The sequence below is a fragment of the Ovis canadensis genome, chromosome 3 (assembly GCF_042477335.2).
Source record: "Ovis canadensis isolate MfBH-ARS-UI-01 breed Bighorn chromosome 3, ARS-UI_OviCan_v2, whole genome shotgun sequence".
Classification (NCBI taxonomy): domain Eukaryota; kingdom Metazoa; phylum Chordata; class Mammalia; order Artiodactyla; family Bovidae; genus Ovis; species Ovis canadensis.
In genome coordinates, this window is record NC_091247.1 from 102,568,576 (window position 1) to 102,581,759 (window position 13,184).

A 13,184-nucleotide genomic window follows, 5' to 3' on the forward strand; every position below is an offset into this window, starting at 1 on the left:
GATCCAGGACCCCCTTGGATTCTGTAGGCACCCAGTGCACACTATGAGTGCTGTGTGGAGGGGGCTGGAGGCCAAGCACCTTCCGGAGTTAATGAGAACCCCTGAAGAGGCCCCCTCAGGCCCAGATTTGAAGAACAAGTTTTTCTGTTCTTGGACTTGCGCTGTCAGAGCAACAGAGTGGGAGGGGGGAGGGCAAAAGCTGGTTGAAGGAGTGTTGGGACCTCTTGATCTGAACCTTGAGTTCCAGCAAGAAGCAGGAGGGATCCTGGGAGATACGGTATTTAACACATTGCTTTTCTATATAAAAGGGCTTCCCTGGTGGCTGAGATGGTAAAGAATCAGTCTGCAATGCAGGCGATCTGGGTTCAATCCCTGGGTCAGGAAGATCCCCTGGAAGAGGGCATGGCAACCCACTCCAGTATTCTTGCCTGGAGAATCCCCATGGACAGAGGAGCCTGGTGGGCTACAGTCCATGAGGTCCCAAAGAGTCGGACACGACTGAGCGACTAACATTTTCTAATTAAGGTTCTCCTGGCTTTTTCTTGAACTTTACTCAGGTCGGGGAACGTGTATTCAGCAGTACAGGTTATTAGGCTCAACAGAGAAGACATTCCCTTTATAATAGCTGCAGAGTGTTTGTGCCTGAAGCATCCAAGTGGAGGGGCCGGTTCTCCATCCTTGCACCCCAAAGTCTCAAGGGGTGGACATGCCTCCGTGGCCTGGAATATAGTTTTTCTGTTACTTGGCAGCAGTTTTATTGGTGGTCCATCGAGCTATGGGGGCATTGGGAAGATCAGGGCTCATTTAGAAGCCCAGGTGTTTTCATCTTTGATACTAGTGGCTCTGAAGTGACCTGTTTGCCCAAGGAGACTGTGCCTTCACGGGACAGAATGGACCATCCCCAGGGTATACCTGTTGTGTGTATTCTTGTCTGCAGTTGTGCAGAGGGGTGAGCCTGTGGTGGGAAACGAGATGTAGAAACCAACAGCTCTTCTCAGCGGGTGCTTGTATATGCTGTATTCTCAGTCCCATTCAGTTAAAGTGTTACTGCCTGTGTTTTGTAGATGAGGAAACTGAGGCTCGGCGCTCATCAGTGCTAGGGTGCAGCTTCAGCTCCAGGCCTGCCTCACTTTCAAGTCTTTCCCTTTTCTTCTGCACCATATTGACTGGTTCAGTCATTCTTGAAGGAAATCAACCCTGAATATTCATTGGAAGGACTGATGTTGAAGCGCCAATCCTTTGGACACTTGATGTGAACAGCCGACTTATTGAACAAGTCCCTGATGCTGAGAAAGATTGAGGGCAGGAGGAGAAGGGGGTGACAGAGGATAAGCTGGCTGGACAGCATCTTACCACCAATGCAATGGACATGAACTTGGGCAAACACTGGGAAATGGTGAGGGACAGGGAGGCCTGGCGTACTGCAGTCCATGGGGTCAGACACGACCCGGTGATTGAACACCAACAAGCACACCATATTGCATTCTTATTCATAAGAAGATGAACGAGCAGGTTTTCAGACCTCCCACGTGCGGTGAGCCTGGCTTGCCATCCCTTCATCTGTGGGGTGACTTTTGCCTCCGAGTGTGAGTCTGTGAGCAGCTTTGCATCTGGTGCTGCCCTCTGCATCTGGGTCCAACAGGATGTGCCTCTAGCGAGAAGAGCCCCGGGCTCTCCTCTAGGGTCCCCCGCCCTCCTTCCAACCTGCTCCTGAGCCCCCTGCCCTGGCACAAGGCTTTATCACAGCCACGTCACTCAACCCAGGGAGCAGTACGTCAGAGCTCCTAGGTCTGTTCCACACTCAGTGGGGTGGACGCCCTCCTGCACACCCACCTCAGAGGCTATGCGCACACTCACGAATGCCTTCACATTCTCAGCCCTTCCCAGAAAGGAGCCTTTTATAAAATGTGTGGATTTTGTGGCAAGTTTTCCATTTGAATTTTCAAAGTTTATAAATTTATAGCAGTAAAACTGTTGGGTACTGATATCCCTGGCGGTGCAGTGGTTAAGACTTCACCTTCCAAATGCAGGGGGTAAGGTTTGATCCCTGGTTGGGAAGCTAAGATCCCACGTACCCCCTGGCCAGAGAACCAAAGCGCAAAACAGAAGCAGCACTCTAACAAATTCAATAAAGACTTTAAAAAAATATTGTGCAACAGCAACAACAAATGTGCCGAGGTGGACATTTTGAAGGTAATCGCATGGTTTCTCAAAGGCGTTAGTTGATAAATTATGGCAGCCTCAACCCCCGCTCTCTGGACTAAGATGCCCCGCCTGACCCAGTGGATGGTCTCATGGGGCTCTTTCAGCCTCTGGACTCGGGCCTGATCCTAGACAGGGGTTACTCGGCAGGCGGAGCCATCTCCATGGGAGACCAGTGTCCTTTGGGTTTCCCAGCTCCCCTTAAACTTCTCTGGGGACAGCTCAGGATGCTCCTCTCCACTGGGTCAACATCGGTCTCACACAGCCCTGCAGCCCCAGGCTTCAGAAGTGCCTTCCCGTGCTGGGGATGCAGGCAACATGCATATACAAGCTAGCGTCTCTGCTTCACTATTTTGGACCAGTTAATACATTTTTGTTGTTCTTGTTCAGTCCCTAAGTTGTTGGCTGACTCTTTGTGACTGCAGGGACTGCAGCATGCCAGGCTCCTCTGTCCTCCACTATGACCACAGAGTTTGCTCAAATTCATGTCCATTGAGTCAGTGATGCCATCCAACCATTTTGTCCTCTGCCACCCTCTTCTCCTCCTGCCTTCAATCTTTCCCAGCATCAGGGTCTTTTCCAATGAGTCAGTTCTTCGCATCAGGTGGCAAAAGTATTGGAGCTTCAACATCAGTCCTTCCAATGAATATTCAGAAGTGATTTCCTTTAGGATTGACTGGTGTGATCTCCTTGCAGTCCAAGGGACTCACAAGAGTCTCCTCCAACACCACAGTTCAAAGGCATCAATTCCTTGTTGCACCACCAAGGAAATCCCTACCCAATAGTTTTGCTGCTGTAAATTTATAAACTTTGAGAATGGAAGCTTGCCACAAAATCCGCACATTTTATAAAACACTCCTTTCTGGGCAAGGCTTGGTGCCCTTTATGAACCATCTCTCACATCCAAACGACTCCTGGAAAAACCATAGCTTTGACTATACGGACCTTTGTCAGCAAAGTGATGTCTCTGCTGTTAATAAACTTACCTGCTACCTAATACAGGATCTCAATTTCAAAATGAGAATACTTAGAGTTCTTGGGGATTAAATGAGATAGTTCAGTTGATAAGTCATTGCCGTTGTTAACTACAAATTCAGACAATAGAAAGCTCGAGCACTTGTACTTTCTAGCTCACTGGCAACCATCGAAGATGGTACCCAAGGTAGTAGTTGGCACTTAACCAGTCCTCACCATTTTTATTCTCCTTGCTCCTTGTATTTTTCTGCTTTTCCTTCTTTACTGCATCTTCCTTCAAATACTCTGGTAGCTGCCCCTTCCCCTATAGTAACTTTAAGCAGCAGGAGTCTATGGGATCAAGGATTCTGATGGAGTTTGCATTCAGTCTGTAGATTGCTTTGGGTAGTATGGACATCATAACAATAATAAGTCTTCCGTTCTATGAACATGGGATGTCTTTGCACTTATTGACATTATTTTCAGTCTTTTGGCAACATTTTTTAGTTTTCAGGGTATAAGTCTTTTGTCTCTTTGCTTAAATTTATCCCTAAGTGCTTTATTATTTTTGATACTGTTGTAAATGAAATTACTTTTTGAATTTCCTTTTTGGATTGTTCATTGTTATTTTATAGAAACAACTGATTTTTTGGTGTTCATTTTGTGTTCTGCAGCTTTGCTGAATTCATTTATTTGTTCTAATAGTTTTTTGTTGTAGGGTGTGGATCTTTAGGATATAAGATCATTTCATCTATGAACAGATATAATTTAATTTTTTCCTTTTCAACTTATATGCCTTTTATTTATTTTTCTTGTCTGTGTGCTCCAGCTAGAACTTTAGTACTGTGTTGAGTAGATATGGTGAGAGTGTCTTGTTCCTGATGTTAGAGGAAAAATTCAGTTTTTCACTGTTGAGTATGATGTTAGCTGTGGCCTTTTCATATATGGCCTTATTACATCGAGGTAGTTTTCCTTTATTTCTAGTTTTTAAAATTTTTTGTCATAAAAGGTGTTGAGTTTTGTCACATGGCTTTTTTGCATCAGTTGAAATGATCATATATTTTTTTCTTCATCCTGTTGCTCCAATATTTTTGTAAAGTCAAATTATATCAAAATCAGGAAGCAAGGCTTATGAATGCTTATTCACCTTTTAAGGAGTTGGCTGATCAGGGATGGACTGTTTGACATTAATATTAAAGGAGACCTAAATATTAGACTCAACTCTAGCAAAGACCTGCAACTTCTTTCCTCTGTTAAATATTTTTTAAAAATTTCTCCCATCATTTCCTGTTGTGTACTGTGTATAAGTGATAAATGTTAATTCATTAGTTAAATATTTTAGCTCCCTTTTAAAGTGGGAAAATTCATAATGATTGCCAATAAGAAATAGCTTTCCAAGTAAATGATGAGTTAGTCTGTGTAGGATAGAATGTGCTGTTTTAAAAGTTAGCTGTGGGGACTTCCTGCTAATTCAGGGGACACAGGTTCGATTCCTGATCTGGGAAGATCCCACGTGCTCACCAGACAGCTAAGCGCCTGTGCCACAGCTACCGAGCCTTCTCTCTAGAGCCCACGCGCTGCAGCTGCTGGAGCCCTCTTGCTCCAGAGCCTGTGCTCCGCAACAAGCAAAGCCGCCGCAGAGAGAGACCTGCAGCCCCTGCTCCCTGCAAGCAGAGAAAGCCCATGCACAGCAGTGAAGACCCAGCACAGCCAAAATAAACATATTAATTTCTTTAAAAAGTCAGCTATGGGAGGCAGGGGCACAGCTCAGTACTCTCTGCCAGGAATATTGGCCAGTAATCATTTTGCAGCCCACCAGGCTCCTCCATCCATGGGATTTTCCAGGCAAGAGTACTGGAGTGAGTTGCCATTGCCTTCTCCTCCATGAAAAGTCAGAGGTTTTTAATTAAGGAAGAAGCCAAGTCCTTATGGATTAAAGGATGATAGTGTCTGGGATGATTCACTTTGAAATGACCTGGCGGAAGTGGGAGGGGATAAGGGGTTAAGATGAGCAAGAGTCATATGTATTAGGTTCATTACACATTCTGTGTACTTTTGTTTGAAATTTTTCATAAAAGGTTCTAAAAAGAAATGAGGTAAATAAATGATGGTGCAGCATCCAATCCAAACATTATGTAGCCATTACAATAACACATCAAGGATTTTACTGATGTGGGGTAAGAAAATCAGGAAGTCAGTCTTGCTAATGTGGTGCATGTGTGCTTGGCACATAAATATTTGCATAGAAAAATATTGGAAGGAAAAATATTAAAACATTGGCTGTGGTTAGTCTTCCTTGATTGGTGAGATAGTGATTTTCTTTCTCTGTGTCTTTCAAACTTTCTACAGTGAACAAGAGAAAAACGTAATTTCTTTTTTTTTAATATTAATTTATTTATTTTAATTGGAGGTTAATTACTTTACAATATTGTATTGGTTTTGCCATGCATCAACATGAATCTGCCACGGGTATACACGTGTTCCCCATCCTGAACCCCCCTCCCACCTCCCTCCCCGTACCATCCCTCTGGGTCGTCCCAGTGCACCAGCCCCAAGCATCCAGTATCATGCGTCAAACCTGGACTGGCGATTCGTTTCATATATGTAATTTCTGTTCAGGTTTTCTTAGGTTGGATTACAGTTGCTTTACAGTGTCGTGTTGGTTTCTGCCGTACGGCAGCACGAGTCGGCTGTGTGCACGCATGCGGCCCTTCACTCCTGAGCCTGCCTCCCACCCCGCACCCCAGCCCTCTAGGCCCTCACAGAGCACCGAGCTGAGCTCTGTGTGCTGCCCAGCAGCGTGCCACGGGCTGGCTGCTCTACATGCGGTGGTGTAGATGCGCCGGTGCTCCCCTCTCAGCTCCTCCCGCCCTCTCCTTCCCCTGCTGTGTCCACAAGTCTGTCCTCTCTGTCTGCGTCCCTATTCCTGCCCTGCAGATAGGTTCATCAGGGCATAGATTCCATATTGATACCCAGCATTTGAGCAAAACAAAATTTCTGAAAATTTTTCTTTCAAAGAAAGAAACCAAATCTGCATTGTATAAATTGGTGAAGCTTTCCCAGCTTTCTGTTTTCCATTAAATGGGTCTGGTCAGTGGTTAGATAAACACTGATGTGGTTACTAATCTTGAGCCCTGGACCTGTTTTTTGGCCTCTGTCTTTGCCAGGGTCATGGGCAAAAGTCAGTCACCACCATCTCAGTCATTAACTTCAGTTAGACTTGTTCCTCTCACATGGCTTTCTCCCTGATTTTTAGTGAGCTGGACATGATTTCCACGAGGGTGATGGACATTAAGCTTCGGGAGGCTGCAGAAGGCCTTGGGGAGGACAGCACAGGTAAGGCCTTCTTTCACTCTCCCTGCCCGGGGAGGACCCTTGTTGGGTTGTGGGGCTGGCCGAGGGGCTTCCGAAGAAGGGCTCCGGGTTCTCCACGTGGAGAGTGGGTTCAGTTCAGTGTGTTCAGACACCCCCAGAGGCCTCCCAGGGGCTGGAGAGCCCGTCCAAGACTGTGGATGGCCACTTGAGGGCCGTGCTCCTTTGCTTCTCCATCAGACACACCAGGGACAACGTGTGTGTGTGTGTGTGTGTGTGTGTGTGTGTGTGTGTGTGTGAGAGAGAGAGAGAGAGAGAGAGAGAGAGAGAGAGAGAGACCAAGAGAGAGATTAAGTCCTTTTTCTCGTTCTTGAAGGTGAACATATCCCCGGGTTTAGTTGACAGAAGCAGAGGAAGAGAGAGGCAGTGGAATCATTCCTCATCCAGGAACATCCAGAGGTTTCAGTGAGACATTGGGCAAAGTCTTGGATGGTCTAAACATCCAGAAGAAATAACAGTATCAAGAGAGAGCCTTTGGTGCCTCTTTTATGGCTTTATTCTCCTTCCAGAGACCTTTATTGTGCTTTTCTATGGAGCTGAATTCCAAGTCCATGAATCATCATCTCGAAACACACTGCACAAGTTACCTAGTTATGTGGTTGGTTTACTGTTATCTGTAGATTGCTCTGTGTGTCTTGATAGAGGTGGAATATTGACCTTAGGAAACATGTGATCTCCCCACATGAGCCTCATATCAGCTGTTTGTATTCACCTCTTTCTTTTGTGGCAGAGGTTTCCATTTCTGTCTCTGTTGTTTTACGTCAAAGTACTAGTAGTGATTGTCTTTAGGTAGTTCAGGTGAACAGCTTCCAAAAATATTAAACCCTAGCTCTTAACTCATAGCTTCAGATACTAATTTTGTTAAAGACTTTATTTCATATAATACAGATAGAATTTTCTTATTATCCTATATATTAGGATTACTTTTTTCTCTCACATTTCAGTACATGCAGTGGTAATTTTCTTTTCAACAAATGGTGCTAAAGCAGTTGGACATTCGTATGTAAAAAAAAATGAAATTTGAAAGTTCACAGTTGGTTTGAATTCAAATGAGGGTACAAAAATTAATTCAAATGTATAATCAGCATAAATGTAATATATAAATCTTTTATTAAAAGAAAACATAGGAGCAAATATTTATAACCTAGGATTAGATAAGAGTTCTTAGATACGATACCTCAGACTCTAAAAGAAAAGGTTGATAAATGGAACTTTCTCAAAATTTAAAACTTTTGTTCCGTGAAAGATACTGTTAAGAAAATGGAAAGTCAAGTCACAAACTGGGAGAAAATATTTACAAATCACATTTGACAAGAGCACTCAAAATTTGACAGTAAGAAAACTAACAACCCAATTAAAAATAGGTAAAGAATTTTTAAAGATGTTCTACTTAAGAGGATATGCAAGTGGCAAAAAGCACATGGCAAAGCACTTAACATCAATAGCCATGAGTTAGTGCAAATTAAAGCTATGATCAGATACCACCATACACCGATTAGAATGGGGAAAAAACCAACAGAAACACACTTGACAGCAGCAAATGCTAGGAGAACTCAAAGCAGCTGAAACCCTCTTACACTGCCGATGGAAATGCAAATGGTACAGCCACTTTGGAAAGTACTTGTCAGTTTCTTGTAAAATTAAACACGCACTTAGTCTGTGATTCGCCGGTCCGACTCCTGGGTATTTACCTAAGAGAAATGAAACCATATGGTTACACAGAAGCCTATGGCAGTGTTACTTTTGTTTACCACTTTGTTGTATACAATGGAACCAACTCTTTGGGACCCCATGGACTATAGCCTGCCTGCCAGGCTCCTCTGTCCATGGAATTCTCCAGGCAAGTATACCAGAATACCAGAATGGGTTGCCGTTTCCTGCTCCAGAGGATCCTCCTGACCCAGGGATAGAACCCGCGTCTCCTGCATCTCCTGCCTTGGTAGGCGAATTCTTTATCCACTGTCCCGCCTGGGAAGCCCCATGCAATGGAACAGTACTCAGCAGCAGGTAGGAACAAGCTCCTGATTGATGTAACAACATGGAGGAACCTCTAGCGTGTGGTGATAAGTTTAAAAAGCCGAATCGAAAGGATGCATGCTGTCTGAATGACTCTGGAAAAGGGAAAATAATAAGAGCAGAGAAGATATTAGTGGTTTCCAGGGGTTAAAGATAGGAGAAAGCTTTGACTATAAAAGACAGCACAAGAGGGTGATGTGTGATTTTGGTGGTGATTATGCAACTCTGTGTACCCCTGAAAGAGTTAATTTTATTGATAAAAATTTGAAAACAACTTTCAAATGATGTACAGTAAGTCCCCTACATACAAACCTTCAACTTTCAACTTTCAAAGATGGGAACGTGTGTGGCACCCCCTGTATGGCAGCTGTTGTACTTTTTAAGGTACGGTGCTGTAATACTGGACTTCCCTGGTGGCTCAATGGTAAAGAAGCCACCTGCAATGCAGAAAACACAGGAGACACGGGTTCAGTCCCTGGGTCAGGAAGATCCCCTGGAGGGGGGCGCAGAACTCACTCCAGTGCTCTTGCCTGAAGAATCCCATGGACAGAGAATCCTAGTGGGCTACAGTCTGCAGGGCCGCAAAGAGTCGGACACGACTGAAGTGACTCAGCACAGACACACACGCATGCACTATTAATATATAGCCAATTGTGTTAGTTGGGGCCCTAGGCTAACTTTGTTGAACTTATGAACAAAAAGTTTACTTATGAACATGTTCTTGGAACAGAACTCATTAGTATGTAAAGGGACTTACTGTACCAGATTTGAAAAATAATCAAGTGGACTTTTTAGAAATAAGTAAAACTATTACGATGAAAGATTCAATTGATGAATTTATTAGCAGATTATATCAGCTTGAGGTAGATCACAAGGAAGTACACAGAATGTATCATAAGACAGTAAAAGGAAGGAAAATACAGAGAGAGGACAAGAAGCATGGAGATAAATGAAAGGGTATAACGTGCCTTTGAGCACTGTCTTAGGAGAGGAGAGAGTAGCTGAGAATTTTCTGGAATTCAGTTAAAAAAAAAAAAAAAAGATGATCCAATCTACAGATTTAACAAACTGAATGACTCCCAGGAAGGATAAATAAAAGGAAATCCACAAAGAATGAAAATATAGAAAACTAAAGACAAAAGTGAAAAATCTTAAAATTAGTCTGAGAGGAAAAAAAAAAAAAAGGACCTTCAGAGGAGCAAGAAACTGACTTCCTGACCATACAACAGAAGCCACAAAACAGTAAAGTGATGTCTTCAATATTATTAAAAGAATAACTTAGAAAAAGTAACTGCCAGCCTAGAATGTGAAACCTAGAAAAATGATGTTTCAGGAAGGAGCTTCAGGAATAAAGTCATTTTCAGATAAACAAAAACTGAGTGTGTCACCAGGAGATCCTCAAATTCCAAAGGAATCTGCCTTCAGGCAGAAGGAAAATCATACCCTGTGGAGGGTCTGGACAGAGAAGGAGTGGCAAGCAGAGAAGATAAGAAACAAGCAGACACGTCCAAACAAACATAGAGTGACCTCCCTGGTGGTCCAGTGGTTAAGATTCTGCACTTCCAACGCAGAGGGCACAGGTTCAATCCCTGGTCCCGGAACTAAGATTCCACCTGATGTGTGGCATGGCCAAAAATTAAACAAAATAAAAATTTAGCAATAAACAAAAGCAAATGAATATGGAATAGTATCTGTGGATTTTTAAAGATCAGAATGAAAACAGTAGGGTATGAAATAGGATGAAAGTATTCTAACTGACTGAAGAACTGACTTATTTGAAAAGACCCTGATGCTGGGAAAGATTGAAGGTGGGAGAAGGGGATGACAGAGGATGAGATGGCTGGATGGCATCACTGACTCGATGGACGTGAGTCTGAGTGAACTCTGGGAGTTGGTGATGGACAGGGAGGCCTGGTGTGCTGCAGTCCATGGTGTCTCAAAGAGTCGGACATGACTGAGTGACTGAACTGAACTGAACTGATTCTAACTTTCTTATTTTGTTCCATAATAGAATGTGTAGTATAATTTCTAGGGTAACCCCTGAAAGAACAGAGATAATAGACAAAGTTTACAAACTAGAAGTGGGAAAAAATGGGATGTTCTTTTAAAGTCAATTAATCTAAAAGACAAAAAGAAAGATTTTAAAAGACCACAAAGATGGTAGACTTGTTTTTTATTAACATGGCAGTAACTAGAGTAAGGGCTTCCCAAGTGCCTCAGCTGGTAAAGAATCTACCTGCAATGTGGGAGACCTGGGTTTGATCCCTGGGTTGGAAAGATCCCCTGGAGAAGGGAAAAGCTACCCACCCCAGTATTCTTGCCTAGAGAACAGTCCATGGGGTTGAAAAGAGTCAGACCTGACTGAGCGGCTCTCACTTTCAAGTGATTCACTGGTAAAGAAGCTGCCTGCCAATGCAGGAGAAGTGAGTTTGAGCCCTGGGTGGGGAAGATCTCGTGGAGGAGGAAATGGCAACCCACTCCAGTATTCCTGGCTGGGAGATCCCATGGAGAGGAGTCTGGTGGGCTGCAGTGCATGGGGTTTCAAAAGAGTTGGACATGACTTTGTGACTAAACAGCAACAAACTAGAGGAAGTGGCAGTAGCTAATTATACTAATGTTCCAGTCAGAAGTTAAAAATCAGATTGGTTTTCTGAAACTCTAGTGGTGGTTTAGTCGCTAAGTTGTGTCTGACTCTGTGACCCCATGGACCCCTCCAGGCTCTTCTGTCCATGGGATTCTCCAGGCAAGAATAGCTAGACCGGTTTGCCATTTCCTTCTCCAGGGGATCTTCCCGACCCAGGGATGGTACTTGTGTCTCCTGCATTGAAGGCAGATTCTTTACCACTGAGCCACCAGGGAAACCCACTCTAAAACTCTAAATCTCTTAAATATAAGGATTCGAAAAGTTTAAGATAAAAGGATGGAAGAAAATGAAACTTACTAACACTGGGCCAAAGGAAGCTGGAATGGTTCTATCTATAGCAATCAAAATTAAGTTTAAGGCAAAAAGCATTACTATTAATAAAGAGGGTCATTTCACAAAAGGTTCACTTCTACAGGAAGATATTAATTCTACCTTTCTATGACATTTATCTGGAGAATAAAATGGCAACCCACTCCAGTGTTCTTGCTTGGAAAATCCCACGGACGGAGGAGCCTGGTAGGCTGCAGTCCATGGGATCGCTAAGAGTCGAACACGGCTGAGCAACTTCACTTTCACTTTTCACTTTCATACACTGGATAAGGAAATGGCAACCCACTCCAGTGTTCTCGCCTGGAGACTCCCAGGGACAGGGGAGCCTGGTGGGCTGCCGTCTGTGGGGTCACACAGAGTCGGACACGACTGAAACGACTTAGCGGATGACGTTTATCAACATAATGTCCAAAGTTATAGAGTAGAAATTGGCAGTTAAGTAAAAAGATAACTCTACAATCAAAGTGGATTATTTTTAATACACCTAATTGATAGGACAAGTGTATTAAAAATTAAAGACATGAAGTACTTGGACAGCACAATTAAAAAGAAAAAGACCTTGTCCTAATTGATGTGTGTGGGCCAGTGAAGAGAATACATTATTTTCAAGCACTCTAGGAGCATTTTCAAATTTATGGTAAGCCATAAAGCAAGTCTGAACAAATTTCAGTGGATTCAAATCGTGTAGTGTGTTCACTGACCGCAATGCAGTTAAGCTAGAGTTCAATAACAAAGATTATAAGAAAATTCCCAAGTGCTTGGATATTAAGACATACTCTTCTAAATAACCTATAGGTCTAAGAAGGTATTATAATGAAAATTAGAAAATATTTTACCAAATATAAAGAAACTACATATCAGAACGTGTGAATGCAGCTAAAATAGATTTAGCAGGAGGTGTGTTGCCTTGAAAGTGAAAGTGTTGGCCGATCATTCGTGTCTGACTCTTTGCAACCCCATGGACTATAGCCCGCCAGGCTCCTCTGTCCATGGAATTCTCCAGGCAAGGATACTGAAGTGGGTCGCCATTTCATTCTCCAGGGGATCTTCCCAACCCAAGGATTGAACCAGGGTTTCATGCATTATGGGCAGATTCTTTACCATCTGAGCCACCAGGGAAGCTATATTGCCTTAAATGTGTGTGTATATTATAAAAACAGAGAACCTAAAAATTAATTAGCTAAGTATTCATCTCAGTTCAGTTCAGTTGCTCAGTCGTGTCTGACTCTTGGCAACCCCATGAAAGATAGCAAAGTAAACCCAAAGGAAAGTAGGAGAAAGGAAAGAAAAACTAACACAGAAATTAGTGAAATTAAAAAAATATTGCATTCATGTTGTTAATGCAATAAAAATATTGCACTAAATTTTTAGTGCAGATATCTTGCACTTATTCTTTTCTCATGTGAAAAGAATTAACAAAGCCAGACTTTTTTTTTTTTAAGGCAAATGAAAATGACAAACCTCCTATGTGATTGATCCAGGAGAAAAGGAGGTGCAGATAATACCAGGGCCAAGAAAAGGGGGCTGCATTATAGATAGTACAGATGCTAAAGTAAAAGGCTGTTATTAATAACTATATGCCAATACATGTGAAAATGTGGGAACCTAGAGTCTGTCATACAGAGTTACATTGTCAGAGAAAAACAAATAAGCATATATTAACACA

The 13,184-nt window shown here is 43.0% G+C and overlaps 1 protein-coding gene across 10 annotated transcripts in view; it reads left to right on the forward strand.

Annotated features, from left to right (window-relative positions):
* Positions 1-13,184, forward strand: part of CRACDL (CRACD like) — a 125,405-nt gene that overhangs the window by 69,138 nt on the left and 43,083 nt on the right. For all 10 annotated transcript variants that reach the window (XM_069583873.1, XM_069583874.1, XM_069583876.1 and 7 more), the window contains exon 2: positions 6,413-6,492. In XM_069583873.1, the coding sequence (XP_069439974.1) occupies positions 6,423-6,492 (70 nt within the window). In that variant the 5' untranslated portion in view covers positions 6,413-6,422. The remainder of the gene's footprint in view (positions 1-6,412; positions 6,493-13,184) is intronic.